The following is a 20678-nucleotide window of genomic DNA, read 5'->3' as shown; positions in this document are numbered from 1 at the left end:
TTGAATAGGGCCACATTTTGACAGCTCTCAATGTCAAACTCAGCAGAGTTCATTTTGTGCCGTATAGTGGTTAAAATGTATCATAGCAAACGTCTTTGCATTTTTGTATACATTTTTACGTTTTATGTGCTTCAAAATTACATTTAAATAGCATAAAGGCAGGGGGGGAAATATTCATCTAAATTGTTTTTGCTCTGAATCCCAGGCACCAAAGAAGGCCAAGAAGAAGGAAGCTGCCAGCTCCAATGTGTTTAGCATGTTTGAGCAGTCACAGATACAGGAGTTTAAAGAGGTGGGTCATTTCTAGGATTCACTTACTTAAACATTTTATTTTAGCATATTTTTTGGTACTTACCTCTGTAAATCTGAATGCTTCTCTAGGCTTTCACCATCATGGACCAGAACAGAGATGGCTTTATTGACAAAAACGACCTGAGGGACACATTTGCTGCTCTGGGTGTGTGAAGCCTCACTAAATGCATGCACATAGTGTAAATACTGGAGATACTTAAAGGTGTTTATCCTATCGAACCAATAAGAGTATTGTTCTAAGGGTTACAGTGGCTCCTCTTTAGCCCCCTACTGAATGTTGTGCAGCCTAAATGTGATTATAGCATTGTTTAACAGATTTAGATGCGAAACCATTGATAAATTCATATACAGCAGTAAAATCTTTATAATTGATTTCATTACAAATCATAATGTCAGCACAACAATTCAAGTACATTTAGTTACTTTTGTTATTTTTTTCCCTCAAAATTCTAAAACTTTGTCTTTTAAAAGTAAAGCGAAATATACCTAGGCTAATTATAATTTTCCCGGGCCCTGTAATCTGGTCTCATTAGTATTTTATTGCATTAAATATCTATGGTCTACACCCACTACATTCGAACTATCAGAGGAAGTGGCACTCTGTATTAATGTATATCTCTGTATGTGCATGTTTGGCAGGACGTCTCAATGTTGGCAACGATGAGCTTGATGAGATGCTAAAGGAAGCCTCCGGCCCCATTAACTTCACCGTCTTCCTCACCATGTTTGGAGAGAAGCTCAAAGGCAAGAATCAAATTTATCAGAATTGAAATGATAATCATGCTAATGAGGTGTAAATAGCAGCAGAACCCAGCAGACATCAGGCATGCTGCATACTGACATATGAATTGTATAGTTTAACATCAGAAGCGTAGATTTTGAATGCAACTTCCACCAAAAAATGACTCATTTCTTTGTTAATTAAAGGGATAGTTCACCCAATAATGAAACTTCTGTCATCATTTACTCACCCTCATGTTGTTCCAAACCTATATGAATGTCTTTCTTCTGTTGAACACAAAAGTATTCTGTTTGAAGAATATGGGTAACCGAACAGTTGATGGGCCCCATTGACTTCCATAGTATGGAGAAAAAAATACTATGGAAGTCCACTGTCTGGTTACTGACATTCTTCAAAATATCTGCTTTTGTGTTCAGCAGAAGAAAGAAATTCATACAGGTTTGGAACAACTTGAATTTTCATTATTGGGTGAACTATCCCTTTAAGCTTTTGACATGTATAAGAGTATATTTGACTTATTATAGTTACAGAATAATCTATAATCTGTTACCTTTCTGTGACTGACAGGTACAGACCCCGAGGAGACTATTCTCAATGCCTTTAAGATCTTCGACCCAGAGGGCACAGGAATCCTTAAAGGAGAAGAGTAAGTAAATCACTGACTTTAAAGTCCAAAGTCTCCTTGAAATGCACAGCATTTAATATATTTCTTTTGTTTCTCCTCACAGGATCAAATATCACCTTATGTCCCAGGCTGACAAATTTACTGAGGCTGAGGTAATATACCTTTCTTTCTTCTGAAATGCAAAGGCACCAATTTGTCTGAGATGCTGATGATGAATTTTATATTTAATATAAAAAAAAATGCATTTTAATCAAGAACATTTTTACAAAATGTACCTAGGTAAACCAGATGTTCACAAACTTCCCCTTGGATGTGGCTGGCAACCTGGACTACAAAAACCTGTGCTACGTCATCACCCACGGAGAGGATAAGGAACAGGAGTAAAAATTACATTTCCGATGTTTCTCCATGTTTGTTCATGTCCCTTTGTGTGTTGTCTTCCTCTTAAGCTCTGTATCTGTGCCTTTTGTCAATAAAGAGATAAAAAAAACTGTTGTTGTTGGAGGGTTTAAACTTGCTAAAATGCATCCATCCATCCATCCATCCATCCATAAATAAGTAAATAAAAAAAATGCTGTTTCCCATAAAATATTTATTTAAAAAGTCAAAAATCAAAATATAACAATCAGATTTTGGCTCTCAATAACGTAAAGGTTTACTGTGGGAAAGTTTTTGAACAAACACTTCAGACATGGTTTCTTTCTTAACTCAACAACAAGAAAAAGCCCAAGATTCAGAAAGATTTTGTTCCCTCCTGAGGGGATTACAAAAGCTCAAGCGCAACAATAAGCTTAAAGCCACAATGGAGTGTTGAACGGTCCTCTGCGAACAAGGTCAACAGGGCCTTTTGTGTCTCTCTGGCTATTCACTACAACCCTATTTATAGCAGACCTGGGTGCGTTCTGCCATTTTGGGTTTTCAGCGAGTCAATGATAGGCTTTATGAATAAGAACAGGTGAGCAGAGGTGTAAACACAATTTATTGTGGTAGACGTTGCCCTTTCTATACAGGCAAAGGGCTAAATTTGGTTTTAAAGTTCTATTCTAGTGTATTTTTTACGGTTGCTGTGAGCTTTGAGACTTGAAGTGTTTTCAAACAAAGCCCCTGCTAAGAGTTCTATATATAATTATGTGCATGAGGTCATCTTAGGTCATCGATCAGAAAACAAAAAGGAAATGACAAGAAAAATTCTGCCTTTTTTGTTTTCTGGAAAGTTTTTATGACTATACTTTTGTTTTAATGACAATACAAATTTTTCAGCTTGATAAAATCATCATTCATGCCACATAAAGCTCATTAAGAAATGAATAGTGTAAAGAATGCTATTTTTTGTTTGTATAATCATGTTAATTACCCCAGATAACCTGCTAGTCCAAAATCCTCACTTTTACTATCATAAAAGAAACAAACTACAGTAAATACACACTTAAAGTCACTGAAAATTGATTCCAGTTATGCGTGTTTCTGTTCTTATTCTGAATGATTAATTGGTGCATGTTATTCAGTCTTAGTTTTTATCATCTTTAATCAAGATCTAATAACTTGCTCTTACTATAAAATAACCTTTTTTTCTGCTGACATCACTTGGATACTTCTAACCAATAGCAAAATAGCTAGTTAGTCATCATTTTAGCAAACTCACATTCAGGTTCTGTTCTGTAAGTAATGCCCACTTTTCAACATCCAATCAATTCCTGATGGATAAAATAAAGGCCCGCCCTTGAAATACATCACATTACAGAAGATGAATGGATTGTGAATGTCAATGAAAATGGTTTTCAGACAGATTATTACCATTAAACATAAAATACATAAAGTAAATAAAATAGAAAAGATCAGTGCCACTTTCATTATACTCATCAACATCTACATTGAGTGATCTGTCCTTCAGAACAACAGACAGGAGATAAAGGTCTTGTGGTCACAAGTGTTTGTTATTCACTCTTCATACCCAACAGAGTCCGGCTACTCTCTGTCCGAAGTAAGAGGAGAGGAGGGTCTGGCGGCACCAACACTTTTAGCACTGCCTGTTAGCATGAAGTCTGCCAGGAGATCTATTCCAGAACCAGAGTCCAACAGAGTATCTGGGCAGAGTGATGAAACGAAAGAAACAAAAATAAAGGGAAAGAAGTTGCGTAACCATGCATGTGTCTAAAAATAAATAGTTGGCTATATATTTATGGTCCTCTGATGTCAATTTTATACTTAAAAGCAATTCATCCTCATGCAACCTTAAAGTCATTACTAAATAATTGCTGCAGATGCTAACCTCTCTGGCAGCTGACAGCGTATGCCATGGGATACTAATGACGCTCTGGAATCCAACTGAGTCTAGTTATAACTTATAACTCCATAATTATAGACTTATAATTAATATCAATCCATAATTCTCACCATGAATGCCGATCATGTGTTCTAGAATGAGAACCCTCTCTGCCAAAATCTTCAGCGCTTCCCTCAGCTGCTGCACCTGCAAGAAGGCTGAGCTTTAGCATGTGACAATAAATCATCATAACTACACATACAAAACTTCAAAACTATCCCATTTGTTTGTGCATCATCCTTACCTCTCCTGGAGTCTCTCCCGGCTCACCTTTAGGACCTGGAACACCCTGCTCACAAAATGAATTTTATATACATGTATATATATATATATATATATTAAATGAAAACAATTTTAAATTAAATCTAATTATCTTAATTATAGAAATGCATTGCAAAATAAATTCATTGATTTATGAATTGATTAAAAATGATAATAAAACAAATAAATAAATAACTGTTATAAATATAAAAGCAATCCAGTATGTGCACTCACAGGCTGCCCTTGCTTTCCTGTTATTCCAAGTGGACCCTTTGAAAATAGAGTGATACAAACTAATTACCCCAAATAAAAAACATGTATTATGTTTAATGCATAAAACAAAATGTATAAGATTAAGATGCAATTTCTATCTAAATGTAGGTCTTTATTGATGACTTACTCTTTCTCCTGGATCTCCTTTAGGTCCCCTGTCACCTGGTGTGCCTGTAAAGCTTATGGCAGCCTATGATGAATGTGAAATAAAATGTCTTATACATCCATACGTATTGTTCATTTATTTATTTCCTCATTCAAACTGTAAATGCGTACTATTTTAGAGCACATTTCCTGTATAATCTGCAAGAACACTAAATATATTATTAACTCTTTCTATTAATCCTAAAATATATTCTAAATACATTCCATAATGATAAAAATGCCTTACATTTTTTCCCGGGGTACCTGGGTGTCCAGGTGGTCCGGCAGGCCCTGTTCAACACATATGGATAGAAGATTAAATGTGTGATGAAATAGGTGGGTGATACCAGGTGAAACTGTTATGTATGCTCTGATGTTCTGGCATACCTGGCGGACCAGGAGGGCCAGAGGGCCCTGGGGGTCCAAGGAAAGTCTGAAGGTCACGATAGGCAGCAAAGTCACTATCCGCATCTGAAACATGTAATGTAATGTAACTTCACTTGCAGCAAATGTGATTTGACCAGCTGTACCGCTGTTCTGTTCAGTTGGATTTGCTGCTCAGGTTCTGTTTTGGGTTATCCATGCTTCACAGACAGATAACAAATGACTCTGATTAACTGTTGACAGACAGAAGCCAACCGGACTCTTAAAGTGAGCCAGAGCTCTGAGAGGTTTAAAGCTGATACTACTCAAATGCTGCCATCTAATGGTCATTTTGAGAATAACATTTGAAAGGTTGCTGTTGTTACAATCATTTAAGTATTCAATTCCTTATTTTCTTTAACCCTGATTAATAATGGTGAAAATTCTGTCATTAATTACTCACCCTCATGTCGTTCCAAATCCGTAAGTCTTTCGTTCATCTTCGGGAACACAAATGAAGATCTTTTTAATGAAATCTGAGAGCTTTCTGTCCCTCCATTGACAGCTATGCAACTACCACTTTGACGCTTTAAAAAGCTCATAAAGAGATCGTAAAACTAATTCATATGAATTGAGCGGTTTAGCCCAAATTTCCTGAAGAGACTCGATCGCTTTATTTGATGAACAGATTTAATTAAGGCTTTTATTCATAATTTATTAATTTATTCTTTTATTCATTTTATTTATAAAGATTCATCAACTCACACATCAGTTGTGGTAAACGGAAGCTCAAGCATATTCGCTTGACGTGTGAGAACCATTCTCGTATGTTACGCAGCACGTTTGAGCTTCCACAAGAACCAGTGAGGTTTGTTCTCGCACGTCAAGCAGGTTAGGTTGAACTTAAGGTTTATGTTCGCTGATCAAAGCGTAAATTAAATCTGTTCATCACATTAAGCGATCGAGTCTCTTCAGAAGATTTGGACTAAACTGCTCAATTCATATGGATTAGTTTTACAATCTCTTTATGAACTTTTTGAAGCGTCAAATCGGTAGTTGCATAGCTGTCTATGGAAGGGCAGAAAGCTCTCAGATTTCATTAAAAAGATCTTCATTTGTGTTCGGAAGATGAACAAAAGTCTTATGGGTTTGGAACGACATGAGCGTGAGTAATTAATGACAGAATTTTCATTTTTGGGTGAACTATCCCTTTAATGTCATAAATGTCAAAGATTTAGACAGTGAACCGCATGTTTAATGTGGACTGTTGTACTCACATTCGCCATGTTGTTTAGCCATTAGAGTGAAAACGTCTCCCCTAATGGAGAAGGGAGAGGGTGCAGCAGGTCCCGGCGGACCAGGAAGGCCTCTTTCTCCTGGAGGACCTCGCAGCCCTTGAGGTCCTATAGAGATCAGACGTAACCAGGGGAGCTGTGAAGCTAAGTGAAAATATTTGCTTTAATATTCCCAGTCAAGTTAAAGAGCTAGTTCTTACCTCTAGGTCCTATAGGACCAGGTTTTCCAGAAAACCCTATCTTTCCTAAAGGTCCAGGAGGACCAGGGGGACCTGGGAGCCCAACAGGTCCTGGTTGTCCTTTTGGTCCTGGGAAGACAATAGAAAATAGAAAACAAAAAGATTTAAAACTTATATTTATAAATATGTATGTATTTTATATATTTTAAGATTTAATTATATATAAAATAAATAATAAAATAAAACAGATAAATATCATATGAAATTACACATCCTAAAGAACAGTATAGTAAAACATATACATCATTTTTTCTTACCTGGTCGGCCAATGGCATTGGGTGTTATTGGTGAGGGGTGTGCCCTGTCCACCTCATTATCAGCTGTTCTCTCAGGTGATTGGCTGGAAAGAGGGAGAGGGGGTGCCTCTGCATCTCTCAGTAACATTATCTGTTAAAAAAGAAAAAACACACTCTTACCATCTTAATTTAAATGTGACTGGTTAACACAAGAGATTACCTACATTTCTATTTTACCTGAGCTTCGATGACACTCAAGCGCTCTTTGACATCAGCATAACCAGTACAGTTCATGCACTCTAAAGGGATGAATGCAAAAAAAGAGATGTTAAGGTAACGTGTCATGACAGCAGAGAAAGGGGGATTTTTCACCATAAAAAATTATATAGCACACAGTGAATGGATTAAGCAAATGCTATAAATCTCTCAGCCATCTGTTGAGTCATAAGTCAAATCTATGATCATTCAATCTAAAGATTGCTCCGTTTTTGCAATATTATAATTGCATACTAGTCAAAGTGGTAAACAGAACTGATCTGAATGAGGTTAGTGTGATGCTCTCACCATGAACGTAACAAAGACACATTCATTCATACTGTCCTTAAAAATTCCAAGGATCCTTCCAGAGTCACTGACTTGTAGTCCAAAAATGAAATCAATCCCAAAACCTCAGTGTGAAACCAACATATCAGTTGTATGCTCAGTGTTGTTTTGTGAACAACGAGAACTTGTTAGAGAGACACTAAATGAGTTCAATCACATCTTTGGTTGACATCCCTCCCTGGGGTAGGATAAGGAACAGGAAAACCAGACATTGGCCAGCCGTGGTTTTCCATATGCATGGAAACCTAGTGAAGGGAAATATCTCACTCTGGGTTTCCCCAAAATTCACCTTTCTCTTTTAAGAGAGACACTCCTCACAGCACAGAGCGGGTCAGGAGCTGAAGACAACCGCAAGGTGTTGGACCTATCTGTGGAGGAAGAGCGATCTTCCAAGACAGCAGAGTCTTGGGAATCATTTGGCATGAAATGAGATGATGATGAATGGCAGCTGATCTCTTAGTGGTGATATTTTATATGTGAAATGCAATACACAGATAATGAGATTAGAAATTAAACTTTAGTACAAAATGTTCACAAAATACAAAATGTCTCAGATATAAAACCTGATTATGGTGAGCTGGGGAAGCTACTTTAATGTAAACACAAATTGGTGTTTGCAACCCATTTTTTACATATTATTTGACATTGCCATTTAGAAGTTTGAGGTCAGCAAAAAAAGATTTAAAAACAAAATACTTTTATTCAGCATGGACACATTAAATTGGTCAAAAGTGACATTTCATGATGTTATAAAGTTATTTTGATAATAATAAATAAATGTTTGTAGAGCACCAAATCAGCATATTAGAATGTTTTCTGAAGGATCATGTGACACTGAAGACTGGAGTAATGATTCTGAAAATTCGGCTTTACCATTACAGGTATAATATTTTAAAATATATTCAAATTAAAAAAAACAGTTACATTTAAATTGTAATATTTCACAATGTTACTGTTTTTACTGCATTTTGACCAAATAAAGCATAAAAGACTTCTTTCAAAAACATAAAAAATTCTTACCGAGCCCAGTCTTTGTTTCTCTGTGAAATTGAATGAGAAAAATTGTAGAACAGGACTTGATTTCATCCATCAGGAACTAAATACAGCTAAAAACAAAGAAACTAACCACCTTAATTTTTGACTGGTTGAAACATAGTAAGGAACTGAAGATTAAATTTAGATTAAAAGACATAAAATAACAAAAATGCAGTACAGGACTCATTTGTGTATGGACCACTAAAATAAACCAGACTTCCACTACTTTAAAAACATCTAAACTACTGGAAAATGTGGGTGGTTAATAGACCAAAGACTGCTAATTTTAGTTAGTACGCAGCATACTACTTGGCAACAAAAAACTAAATTATCATAACATCATTACTTCTATTTTCTTCCAATGAGACATTTAGAACACTACAAGCTTTATCATCTGCTCTCAATTGCCTTGACAAAGGCCACAAGCATGTCACAGTGTCATCAAAGAAACAGTTTGGATGCCAAACCTCATGAAGGGACATTAGCTCATTCCATGAAGCGCAAAGGAACAAATTTGTCACTCCTCACCACAATATACACATGATCCAACAGTGCAGGAAAGTTGACATGTCTCTGTTTTTCGAGGTGGAAGGCCATAAGGACTGCATTAAAGTGCAATGCTAACTGCATGTCTCCTCTTTGAGGAAACACCCATGCTGGGAAACCCAAAGAATGCCATTCACTCTATATCAGTTATGCTAAAAAATGTAATATAAAACACTAGTTCTGTAATATTTACTTTGTAGGGACTCCGTGGCACTGGGTGCTGTATGACAGAAGGCTGTGTGCAAGTTAAAGCGCTGTTGAAGTTTGGCAGACTATGAAAACGCAGAATGAAATGTTCAGCTGTCTCTGACATGCCTGTTCTCTTTGTGCCTTGGCCGTAACGCAGGGCTCTGCTGGATACCGGACCGCTCTCAGATCAGTGGACAAATGAACGTTGGGGTATTCTGTAAAAACACCCTACGGATCAGCTGTAAAGAAGAGCAGCACAATGGGATCTGCAGACACTGGACCGTTATGCTTTCTGCAGATGCGAGGGAAGACTTAATCGGGCCTACATTTTTTGGAACTAGCGCAACGATTTTATTAAAACTGACATGGTTAATAAAGTTACGCAAACACGTGCCAGCGCAGACATCAGTGATGTATTGATGTACCAAACCAGAGCGCGACTCAAGAAGAACAAATACACAAATCACACATGCAAGCTGACCACATTAAGACTCCACACCCATTAACAGCATTCTGGCAGAGACTGATGGGGTTTTCAGAGATTATGAAGACACAAGATACTCCTGCATGTTCTCCAGGGTGAATGCAGTTTATAAAGTGGTTTATTGGTAAAATGCGACGCAATGAATTTGTTTTATACAGAATTTAAATAAGCTGTATTGCCAGAACTAGATTGTGCGTCATTAACTTTTTTTCTATGCTAAATACAAGCAGACTTGTTAGTAATGAGCTTTAGTCTCTGTATCTGCCCTCAAACAAATACTTTGGGCACATGCATTGCAGGAAGACTGGTAATTGCTTGCTATTCCTCTTTGGGATTCATTCGCTGGAAATTGTATCCCCCTAAAGCGTATAGTATACAAGCAGACTAAACAAATCTAAATTCAATTCAGTTTAAAATGCACTTTCACGTAATTGCAGGAGTCTGCTTTTGCTTATTTGGTTTGTGAAGCACCTACATAACTAAATTAAAATTTTGACATTTAATTCATAATATCACTGGGAGACGGGAGTTGCTCTCTAGTGACAATTGGAATAATGTTGAGAGACAAAGGATCTCTTACAGCTGTTGATTCCAGCTGCAACCACAACACCTTGCAGCTGTGCTGTCTTGCATTTGTTAAAATTGTGATGTTCATGTTTCTGATCTATTTGTAATATTGTTTTAGACTATTATGCATAGCCAGTGTTGGTGACCATGTGGTACTTGGACAGTCCAACAGGATCAAATGTGTTTATTGGTCTGAAAAGTTGAATAAGAGTAATTTAATAAGAGTAATAATTTCCAGCAAAATAATCATTTTAATCATTTTGGTTCAGCCCTACTATTGTGATTATTTAGACCAGTTTATATTCATAGTCAGTGTTGGGTGTAATGCATTACTAATTAATTACTGTAATTCAATTACTTTTCCTTTGAAAAAGTAAAGTAAGGGATTACTCTTAATTTTTCTGTAATTTAATTAGTTACTTCTGATGTAATTGCTTTAAACACTGTATAAAACAATTCTATATAAAACAATAGTGTATTTAACATCTAATGTTAAAATGTATGTTTTAAATGTAACCTTCTCCCTTTAAATAGAGAGAATAATCATTTCAAGAAGAATTTATGCGATTTTATATTATTTATTAAAAGAGCAGTTTCATCCTTGTATTGTTCAACTGGTCGAGGTTGATATGGGATTTAGAAAGTAATTGGTAATGAGTAATGCAACACTTTTTGGAGAGAATAATTCGTACAGTGATCTAATTTCACTGTTAAAGGGATACTCCACTTTTTTTGGAAATAGGCTAATTTTACAACTCAAAACAGTTGAGTTTTACCGTTTTCGAATCCATTCAGCCGATCTCCGGGTCTGGGGGTCCCACTTTTAGCATAGCTTAGCATAATGAATTGAACCGGACAAGACCATTAGCATCTTTCTCAAAAAAATGAACAAAGAGTTTCGATATTTTTCCTATTTAAAACTTGACTCTTCTGTAGTTACATCGTGTACTAAGACCGACGGAAAATACATACTCAATATACTCTCATTCCTGCGTAATAATCAAGAAACTTTGCTGCAATACCATGAGTCCAGCAGGCGTAATGATATGACGCAGCACATGCCGCCTGATAATAGGCTACCGAGCTGGGGACTATTATCAGGCGCTGCGTCATATCATTACGCCTGCTGGACTCATGGTACTGCAGCAAAGTTTCTTGATTATTACGCAGGAATGAGAGTATAGTTCCTAGCCATATCAGCCTAGAAAATCGCAACTTTAAATTTTCTGTCGGTCTTAGTACACGATGTAACTACAGAAGAGTCAAGTTTTAAATAGGAAAAATATCGAAACTCTTTGGTCATTTTTTTGAGAGAGATGCTAATGGTCTTGTCCGGTTCAATTCATTATGCTAAGCTATGCTAAAAGTGGGACCCCCAGACCCAGAGATCGGCTGAATGGATTCCAAAATGATAAAACTCAACTGTTTAACTCTGGGGGAGTTGTAAAATGAGCCTATTTCCAAAAAAAAAGTGGAGTATCCCTTTAATGTAATTAGCTAGTAATTAATTATTTTTTTAGAGTAACTTATCCAACACTGTTCATGGTGGAAATTACGGGGGTTTTGGAGGTTCCCACCCCCATTTAAGGCTCAAACCCTAAAAGAAAGTCAAAACGAAGACAATAAAGTTGGGCTTACTAAAAAGTAAGAAGTAATACATTTTATCATCACTAAAACTTAATATTCAATAAATATTTCAAAAACATTTTCAAAAGTAACCTCAAAAAGTTAAATCACAAGTAAATCAGATCACAGATCATAGTACATTATGCATCTTACATACTGTACATATACATCACTTATATTAATCTATAATATACTCTCTATATAAATATACACTATAAGTCAAATGTCTGGAATAATTATGTTTTTTTTTTTTACTTCTTTCAAAAACATTAAAAATCTTAATTATTCCACACTGTATTTATAGTAGAATACTGTTTGGCTAACTAGAGACACTGCAGGCACCAAAAGACATTATGAGTTAATTCTCACTGCACCCACACAGACGCTGATTAATGCAGACAATCACCAGATTACAGTATTACACTTCTCAGCCACTGCACAACCCGCCAAACGCTGACATGTTCAGTCAGCGAAAACAAGCGCCAGTTAACAGCAACAGATGCTGAAATGGGTACTGAAAAACCCAAAGAACGTGTCCTGTTGCCATTGGTCACGAATGTGTTTGTTGGCGTTGGTCACTGTATAATTTGCCCACTGATTATATTCACCATGCATTTATGAGATACGGTTTTGGGTTCATAGTCTTTACAAGTTACCCTAATGAACAGGTAGAACGCATTGGCTTGTCCATCTGTGCTCCACCACAGAAATGAGATGATCTCACCCGCCACAGGCAGCTGAGGGGGCTGGAGCACACGCGTCCTCATCAATCATGAGATGCCACACCACAGACATCCCATTTTCCCACAGCTAGGGGTACTGATCACAATCTCAATAAAGGAATTTCTAAAGCAGGTGATAGATTTGAAACTCTGCCAGGCCTTCTGGAAACCTGGTATGGGGGTAGTAAGAAAGACAGCTGGAGTAAACTATATAGATAAGACCCTGACCAGGGCATTATGGGAAGTTCGAGTACCCAAGTAATTCTGCTGATGGGAATTGTTCCCATGAATGACTAATGCCTTTAGTCTAACAATCAGGGTTTGGTGGTTTTCAAACTGGAATCCAGGAACCCTCAGGGAGCCATAATATTATGTAGTACTGTTGATAAAATGAATTATACTTGTATTAAATTAACTGTTTAGTAAATGTACTTATAAAAAACACTCCAACTTTTTGTTTAGACTGTCATTTAGGGATCTAACTAACTCCGTCCCCCCAAACCACTGTTATGTGCAGCATGCATAAAAGTTAGACTAAATAAGTAAAAAAGTAGAGCTGCACCAAATGGTAAAAACAGTTGAGAGGTACGCAGAACATATAAGGAGACAAGCAAGCATTTTGCTAAATTTTTTTTTTTTTTGAGCTGTTGAAGTTATATGTTAAATTAAGATTAAATATGCTAAACATAAATTGTAATATGCATATAATATTTATTGATCCTCAGGTAATCTATCTTTACTCTAACAGTGGGTAGAAAAACATACAATGTCTAAAGCTGTATTATGCAAATCAAAGTAAAAATTTCCCAGATAATAATTTGATTTGTTTTTAGTAGTTAGTCAGTTTTTGGAAACATGTTGTATTTCTACACTACCATTCAAAGTTTTTAATGCTCACCAAGGCTCTTATTTGATCAAAAGGGGATTTATTTGATTAAAACAGTAATACTGTGAAATATTAATAAAAAATTTAAAAGCTGTTTTCTATTTTAATATATTTCCCTGATGATAAAGCTGAATTTTCAGCATCATTACTCAGTATTAAGTGACACGTGATCCTTCAGAAATCGTTCTAACGTGCTGATTTAGAGATCATGAAACTTTTGATTGTTAATGTACATCAGAAAAAGCTCAAAAAGCTCTGAATTAGGAGATATCAATTAAATTTTTTACATCAAATACAAAAACATAACAGTAGATTTTTGATGTGCTGCATGCTGTCTCTGGGAGTTCCTCTCTAGTGACAATTGGAATACCGTTATGGGACAAAGGATCTCTTACAGCTGTCGATCCCAGCTGCAACCATCCTCCCACACCTCAACAGCTTTGCACTCTTGCATTCCTTGACGTCTACTCATTCTTAGTCAAACATGAAGCTATACTTTTCACATAGTTAAACACAACTGATCAGAATATCCAAGTCTTTGACATATTTATATGGAAATTTAATGAGATCAATATACAAAGAATCCATTAAAGAACAAAACAAAACTAACCAAGGGAGGGACAGCAACAAAAAGTCCAGCATTTTGCTGACTAATCTGATGGATGGGAAAGATTTCTTTGTCTGGGCTGCATTAATGTACAAACAACTTCATCACACTGGTATCTTTTAATACAAGGCACATGAATTTTCGACACTGTACATTCCTGAAGGACTAAACATCACTAATGTGGTTCAGCATGACCACATATAGTCACACAATTCTCAATAACTGTCAAAGTGATATGAATAAACATCTAAAGCACAACTCCAGGGGAGAATGAATCAGTTTAAGTTTCTTATCGCATTTCTGTTTATATATTTAGCTGGATTGTTCACTCTTACATTTGGCTTGTTCCTACAACAAAGGTCTGAATCCTGCCTGATGACAACAGCTTGCTAAATGGTTCACCGAATGAATATACATGGACATGAAATGTACATCATGAAACATGCCCTAGATGGATGTGTTTGACCATTCGTGTCTTGTGTCTTTCGCATGACACTGCGTTCAGAAAACTCATGCTCAAGTTGGTTCAACTTTTTAAAAAACGTGTCTTGAGACCTTCAATTTTTTTCCATTCCACTGCCCGCATCTTTACATTTTCAATGCATTCCACGTTTTTCATTTGCAGTCCACTGCAATGGACGGCTGGTTTTAAAATCTTCCCGGTCTACAGACATTTGTTGACATTCGCTTCATGATAACTTTAGTTAACTCTACAATAAGTAAATCCACTTCTTCACCAGCTAATTACTCTTCGAAAACAATGCTTTCAAAAGAAAGTTCAAAAACAAAATTCTAAAGATGGCTGTGCACTTGGGTCTATTCCTTGCATTATTTTCCCATTCCACATTTCCCATAATTTCCCATTGCATTTGATTCACGTGTCTCACGGTTTAAAATTGGTGTGAATCGCCCATTTAGAGCCTCGTAATAGATAAAGCAATCTTTCCACTAACTTTTTTTTAAGAAGAGTACATTATAACACTATACTTAGTGTTATTTTACCCTTGCATTAAAATATGGGGTTTCTAATACAGCTGCTGTTGGAGCAAATGGGAATGCAATAAAATAATTATAATGGCTGTATTTGCAATGGTCATCGACCCATGTACAAGTTCACCCTGCTTTAGTTTAACAACGTTCCAAACCCGGAAATGTAAAAAAGTTTTTTAATGACTGAAATCAGACACAGCATTCTTCTTTAGGCCTCATTACACACAATAAATGGAAATGTTGGGATTTCACACGACTGACTTTGACCTAACTTGAGCTGTTTGACTACGAGTCACAATCCAAAGTCCAAAAATATGTTCTTAAATAAACCAAACACAGAGGGGCCTGAGACCCAGGGGATTGACAGCCTCAGGCTGAAGCTATGAGCCCAATGGAGAGGGATAAAAGGGAGGAGGAAGGAGAAAGGAGAGAGGGATGGGGGAATGAAGATTTCTGATTTATTCACATGTCAGAGATCGTGGCGCCCTTGGATTTGACCCAAACTAAATCATCCACATCTCAAAGGGGATGATCTGAAAAGAGACACCGCAGACGGGCCAGTGTGTCTGCTGTGGGGGGGGGGGAGGTTCATTAAACCAGCATCCAGAAAAACATGGGAATGTGTGTCATGGGTCAATTATCCAAATATTATCAAAATTATTTGGACTATTGTGACCTCTACCACATCTAACTGTGCTGTGTCAAACAAATTAAAATGAATCAAAAGCATTGACTCATTTCCTTAATTCAAAATATTTTCTTTTAGTTTAATTAAAATGTATTTACCCATATATGCAAAGACCCAGAGCTGTGCTGGTTTTGATTATGATTATCACTCTAGGAGTAAAGTGTGTAAGTAACTGTACCAATATGACATGACATTGACATTAGACAGGGTTACCAGAGCCCCTTTCACACAGTGTGTTGATCCCGGGAAATTGCCATAAAATTGCTAGAGTGCCTTCTGTGTGAACGCAAACATGTCCTGGGATTGATGCCGGGATCGATGCCGGGATGGGGACCAAGTGACATTATCGGGATCAGTCCCGGAATGCGCCCTGTGTGAACAAAAGCTTGGACCAATGCCGTAAGGGGTGTGTCGTAGTAATGACGCACGTGCCATTTCTACAACCTATGCTACAGCATATGGGGAACGAGCCACTCGGCAAACCCAGTCGCGCTACTGGGGAGTATGGACTTGTCTTTGTGTAGAAATGATGAAGAGGAGTTAACAGCAGAACTGACATCTGACAGGAGTTATCAGATCCTGATGTCAAGTGTCTTTATGGGATCTTTACGGGATGTGTGTGAACGCACTCACAGATTCCGGAAAATCACTGGCAGTGTGAATGAACCAAAATCAAACGATCCTGGGACAAATCCCAGGACACATTCTCCATGTATTTTCCAGAATCTTTGTGTGAAAGGGGCTCAGGTAAAATACATACAGATCTTTGTGTTTATAACCACAAAAAGTTAAGAAAAGGATGCATTGGCTCTATTATTTAAGTAGTAGACTTCCAAAGAACTTGTCTCAGATACTCCTCCTAAAATTCCCTAGGATGAATACAAATAGAATCACATCAGATATACAGATAATTTTGTCTTGGAAGAATATAAGAAATATATTTATATTGAGACATATTGACTTTTGATTGCAAATTTTTGCGTCATGGCAAATCTGAGCATACTTTGTGACATGACCAATCCAAAATGGATTTTCTCCAAGTTAATATATGCCAGTATAAGAATGTTTTGCACTGAAGTGTGTGGTGCTCATATAGAGAGAGGGGAAATACATTCAGTGGAAAAATTATTGACACTTTCCCTTTTTCTACCAGATGATTGATTCCCACAGTCAGACCAGCTGTTGTCACTCACATTCACACCCACAAACTGAATGTAAAGGATCTGTCCTCGTTGCTAAGAGACTAAAATTTGAAAAAGAACCACCCACTAAGACACACCAAGCCAAGTGTAAGTGGTGTTTGCCTGTGCAAAACTCTTGCTCGATGCTTGGGTGGTTTCTGGGTGGTTTCAATGTGGTTGCTTGCTTACACAAATCAAAAGAGTCCAACCACAAAATCACTGTGATAATGTTATGATTTTCTTGGCACAACTAATATATGTTATCTAACAGTTAACAATTCTCTTCTCACACAGACATTCAAGTGCTTCAGTAATACTTCAGTGAACTTGAGATTGGTGAGAAATGATCTCCCTCACCCTCTCTGCAGTCTTCCCCATGGAATCCCGGACAGCATCGCCATTCCAGAGAAGTGATTTTCCTGTAGGTCACTCTGTACACAGGTCTCACCAGAGTTCTGTAGCTGGGAAAATACAGAATACACAGAGTCTGTTAGTGAATGTGAGAGTAAACAGTAGAGTATAATCCAGTTTATACCATGAGATCACTTCTTTTCTCTGTACCTGATGAGGTTCGCACATGGTCCAGGCCATCGGCAACTCTGAAACAGTCGCTGCACAACAGTCTCTGTCCCATTTTGTGTCTGACATGAAACTGTCTTCTGTACTGTGTACTGGCACCGGTTCCTTATTCGTTCAATGATGAATAAACAATAATAATGACAAAGACCAGACCAATCAGTATCCAGCAATATCAAATATCGAATAGAAAAAAAATCATGGAGAAATGAATACCAATGAAATCATGGAAATTTAGAGCATTAGGTAGAGAGTGATAAAAGTCTTCCTAAAATTCCTTTTCACAAAACGCATATGGCATTGCAAAACAAACAAGCAAGCATGTGACTTCAGTAGTTTTAGTGCCATAATGTTTCTTCATGAAGCTCCTTCACTTCAAAAGCGAAATGAAATACAGCACAGTGGACTGAGGGTCCTCAGAGAGACCCTCTCAGTGGCACAAGCATATCTTTTTTCCTTTACCATGGGAGACTGAATGATTTATTCTCTCCCGACATTCATTTAACACCCGAAGGGTCTTGAAAAGAACTAAAACAAAAAAACCTGGAAAACTTCCTTTCTGATATGTCTCAGGTGATTCAAAATATCCCAGGATTGTGACCGTTTTGTCTTTCATGTCATTGTTCTTCTTTGTTTCACAGGACAGATTGTGATGAGTCGTGACCGGACCACAGACGCACGTGAAGCTCTACACGTCTAGACTAAAGAGCTCAACCTCAACCACATGTCAAACCACAAATTATTTTGCCACATCTGTTGGGAAAAAGAACTATTCATTTTTAAGATAAATACTTTTGGCTTTGGTTTGTTTTGTGCCTTTTCTGGGAATTCAATCAGGGGTGCACATGAGTCTTCACAGATGTATTTAAGATAGATAGATAGATAGATAGATAGATAGATAGATAGATAGATAGATAGATAGATAGATAGATAGATAGAATGACAGAACAGATAGACAGACAGACAGACAGACAGACAGACAGACAGACAGACAGATAGATAGATAGATAGATAGATAGAACAACAAACAGAATGACAGAACAAAAAGATAGACAGACAGATGATAGACAGACAGATAGATAGATAGATAGATAGATAGATAGATAGATAGATAGATAGATAGATAGATAGATAGATAGATAGAAAGACAGACAGATAGAACAACAAACAGAATGACAGAACAAAAAGATAGACAGACAGATGATAGATAGATATAGAACAACAGATAGAATGACAACAGATAGACAGACAGATGATAGACAGACAGATAGATATATAGAACAACAAACAGAATGACAGAACAAAAAGATAGACAGACAGATGATAGATAGATAGATAGATAGATAGATAGATAGATAGACATAGAATAGACAGAATGACAGAACAGATAGACAGACAGATGATAGATAGATAGATAGATAGATAGATAGATAGATAGATAGATAGATAGATAGATAGATGTAAAAAAAATTCACAGTCGTAAATAAAACAATGATTATTGAAGTACGTTTTACAAGAAATTACTATTTCATTCTTTCTACTTAAAACTACTACTTTTTCTAAATGTCATGTTTAATTCAATGTTTCATTGTAATTATTTGTGAAATACTAGCATTTTCTGAGTGAAAACTGTTATAAATAAATCCTACACCAGTTTGTTTTCAGTGTAGGTTATTTAGCAGCCTACACATTACATATATATCCAGAAAAGTTGTAAGCCACATAAACAGTTGTGAATATTTCTAAAAAGTAAAATATTGTTCGACTAATCTAAGTTTATTTAAGCTTGACTGTTATAACTCGAGTTCGTTGACCTTAATCCATCATCCTGCAATATACTAAGGCTTTAAATCAATCAGTTTGATAACCCAGTGATGCTCCAGCTGGTTAGTAAATCTCTTTCTCTAATGTTACACACATCGAGCACATGAAGTCAGAGTTTACCTGTTGAGTGTGTTTGCTCCAGTGTTGTGTTCGGACACTGTGCGCTGCAGTCTCACTGGAACCTGATAAATAGCTGCTGAGGCTTTAAAAGGACGAAACGACAACATGAAAATACAAAGAAGTTTCCAAAATCCCTCACGCATGGTCCGACGTCTAACAACTCTTTGCTTATTCCCTGCGCTTAATCTGACGTTGTCCTGCTCAGACAAGTTGTGTCAAACGCCTGAGAGAGTTATTGAGAGACCTGACGGAGGAGAGACGAGACAGTCAAAATGCTATCCGCTCTTCTAGAGTAAAACACTGGCTGTGTCTCATAACATATTTGGCTGACTATCTAGTGTCTACTACATCATAGTTAGCGGCGTGGCCAAAAAATGCTGCAGGGGTTTGTGACATCCAAAACGCCGTCTAGGTATGAATTAAGGTAGCCTACTGTATAATGTATATGGCAAAAGAAACACATAGAAAACAACTAGAGGAGAAACATAACATGGATAGATATTTCATTATTAAATACAATGCTGATACGTAAATAAATAATAATAATAATAAAACTGATGGGCAAAAATAATTATTAATAGTTCTGATTTAAAATGTGTAATGGGGCTTTAGCGCCACCCGCTGGTCAACCACTTTTTAATACCACAGATCTTGAATCTCCTACACTATAGTTTTTTTCTTTTCTTTTAAAGACTTTTATGTTTTTGAAATATGTTTCGTATGCTCACCAAGGCTGAAAATACAGTAAAAACAGTAATAATGTGAAACATTATTTCAATTCAAAATAACTTTTCTATGTACATATATATTAAAATGTAATTTATTCCAGTGATGGCAAAGCTGAATTTTCAGCATCATTACTCCAGTCTTCAGTGTCACATGATCTTTCAGAAATCATTCTAATATGGTGATTTGATGCTCAAGATTTTTATTTTATTTTATTATTATCAAAGTTGAAAACAGTTGTGCTGCTTAATACTTTTGTGGAAAGCGTGATCATTTTTCTTTCTTTCTTTTTTTTTGGATTCTTTGATGAGCAGAAAGTTCAGAAAAACAGCATTTATTTGAAATACAATATATCTTTTTTTTTTTTTTTACATTGTAAATGTCTTTACTGCATCTTTTGATCAATTTAATGCATCCTTGCTGAATTAAAGTATTGATTTCTTAAAAAAAAAAAATCGTATTGATCCCAAACTTTTGAACGGTAGTGTATATTGT

At 36.5% G+C, this 20678-nt stretch overlaps 2 protein-coding genes across 2 annotated transcripts in view; one reads left to right on the top strand and one right to left on the bottom strand.

Annotated features, from left to right (window-relative positions):
* The window catches only part of myl10 (myosin, light chain 10, regulatory), a 2857-nt gene extending 669 nt beyond the window's left edge, over positions 1-2188 (top strand). Inside the window, exons 2-7 of the mRNA XM_084400350.1 lie at positions 206-292; positions 382-457; positions 952-1056; positions 1622-1700; positions 1783-1831; positions 1959-2188. Coding sequence (XP_084256476.1) covers positions 206-292; positions 382-457; positions 952-1056; positions 1622-1700; positions 1783-1831; positions 1959-2063 — 501 coding nt within the window. The 3' untranslated portion in view covers positions 2064-2188. The remainder of the gene's footprint in view (positions 1-205; positions 293-381; positions 458-951; positions 1057-1621; positions 1701-1782; positions 1832-1958) is intronic.
* A 64-nt stretch (positions 2189-2252) lies between these two features.
* Positions 2253-19785, bottom strand: col26a1 (collagen, type XXVI, alpha 1). Its single transcript, XM_084401105.1, has 14 exons — positions 19458-19785; positions 17499-17621; positions 17295-17398; positions 7051-7112; positions 6835-6964; positions 6539-6646; positions 6321-6446; positions 5068-5151; positions 4928-4971; positions 4664-4726; positions 4498-4533; positions 4247-4291; positions 4074-4149; positions 2253-3763 (listed from the first exon to the last, which is right to left on the bottom strand). The coding sequence occupies exons 1-14, from the start codon at positions 19598-19600 to the stop codon at positions 3645-3647; spliced, it is 1263 nt and encodes a 420-aa protein (XP_084257231.1). The 5' UTR covers positions 19601-19785; the 3' UTR covers positions 2253-3644.
* Between the last annotated feature and the right edge of the window lie 893 nt (positions 19786-20678).

The sequence above is a fragment of the Rutilus rutilus genome (assembly GCF_951802725.1).
Source record: "Rutilus rutilus genome assembly, chromosome: 25".
Classification (NCBI taxonomy): Eukaryota; Metazoa; Chordata; class Actinopteri; order Cypriniformes; family Leuciscidae; genus Rutilus; species Rutilus rutilus.
Note: the sequence above shows the minus strand (reverse complement) of the source record. Positions and strands in the feature narration are given on the sequence as shown.

Coding starts and splice junctions, on each gene's coding strand:
- col26a1 (XM_084401105.1), bottom strand. CDS start 19,600: ATGCGTGAGGGATTTTGGAAACTTCTTTGTATTTTCATGTTGTCGTTT. Junction 5,152..6,320: donor GGCTAAACAACATGGCGAAT/GTGAGTACAACA, acceptor TACATGTTTCAG/ATGCGGATAGTGACTTTGCT. Junction 4,972..5,067: donor TGGCCCTCCTGGTCCGCCAG/GTATGCCAGAAC, acceptor TGTGTTGAACAG/GGCCTGCCGGACCACCTGGA.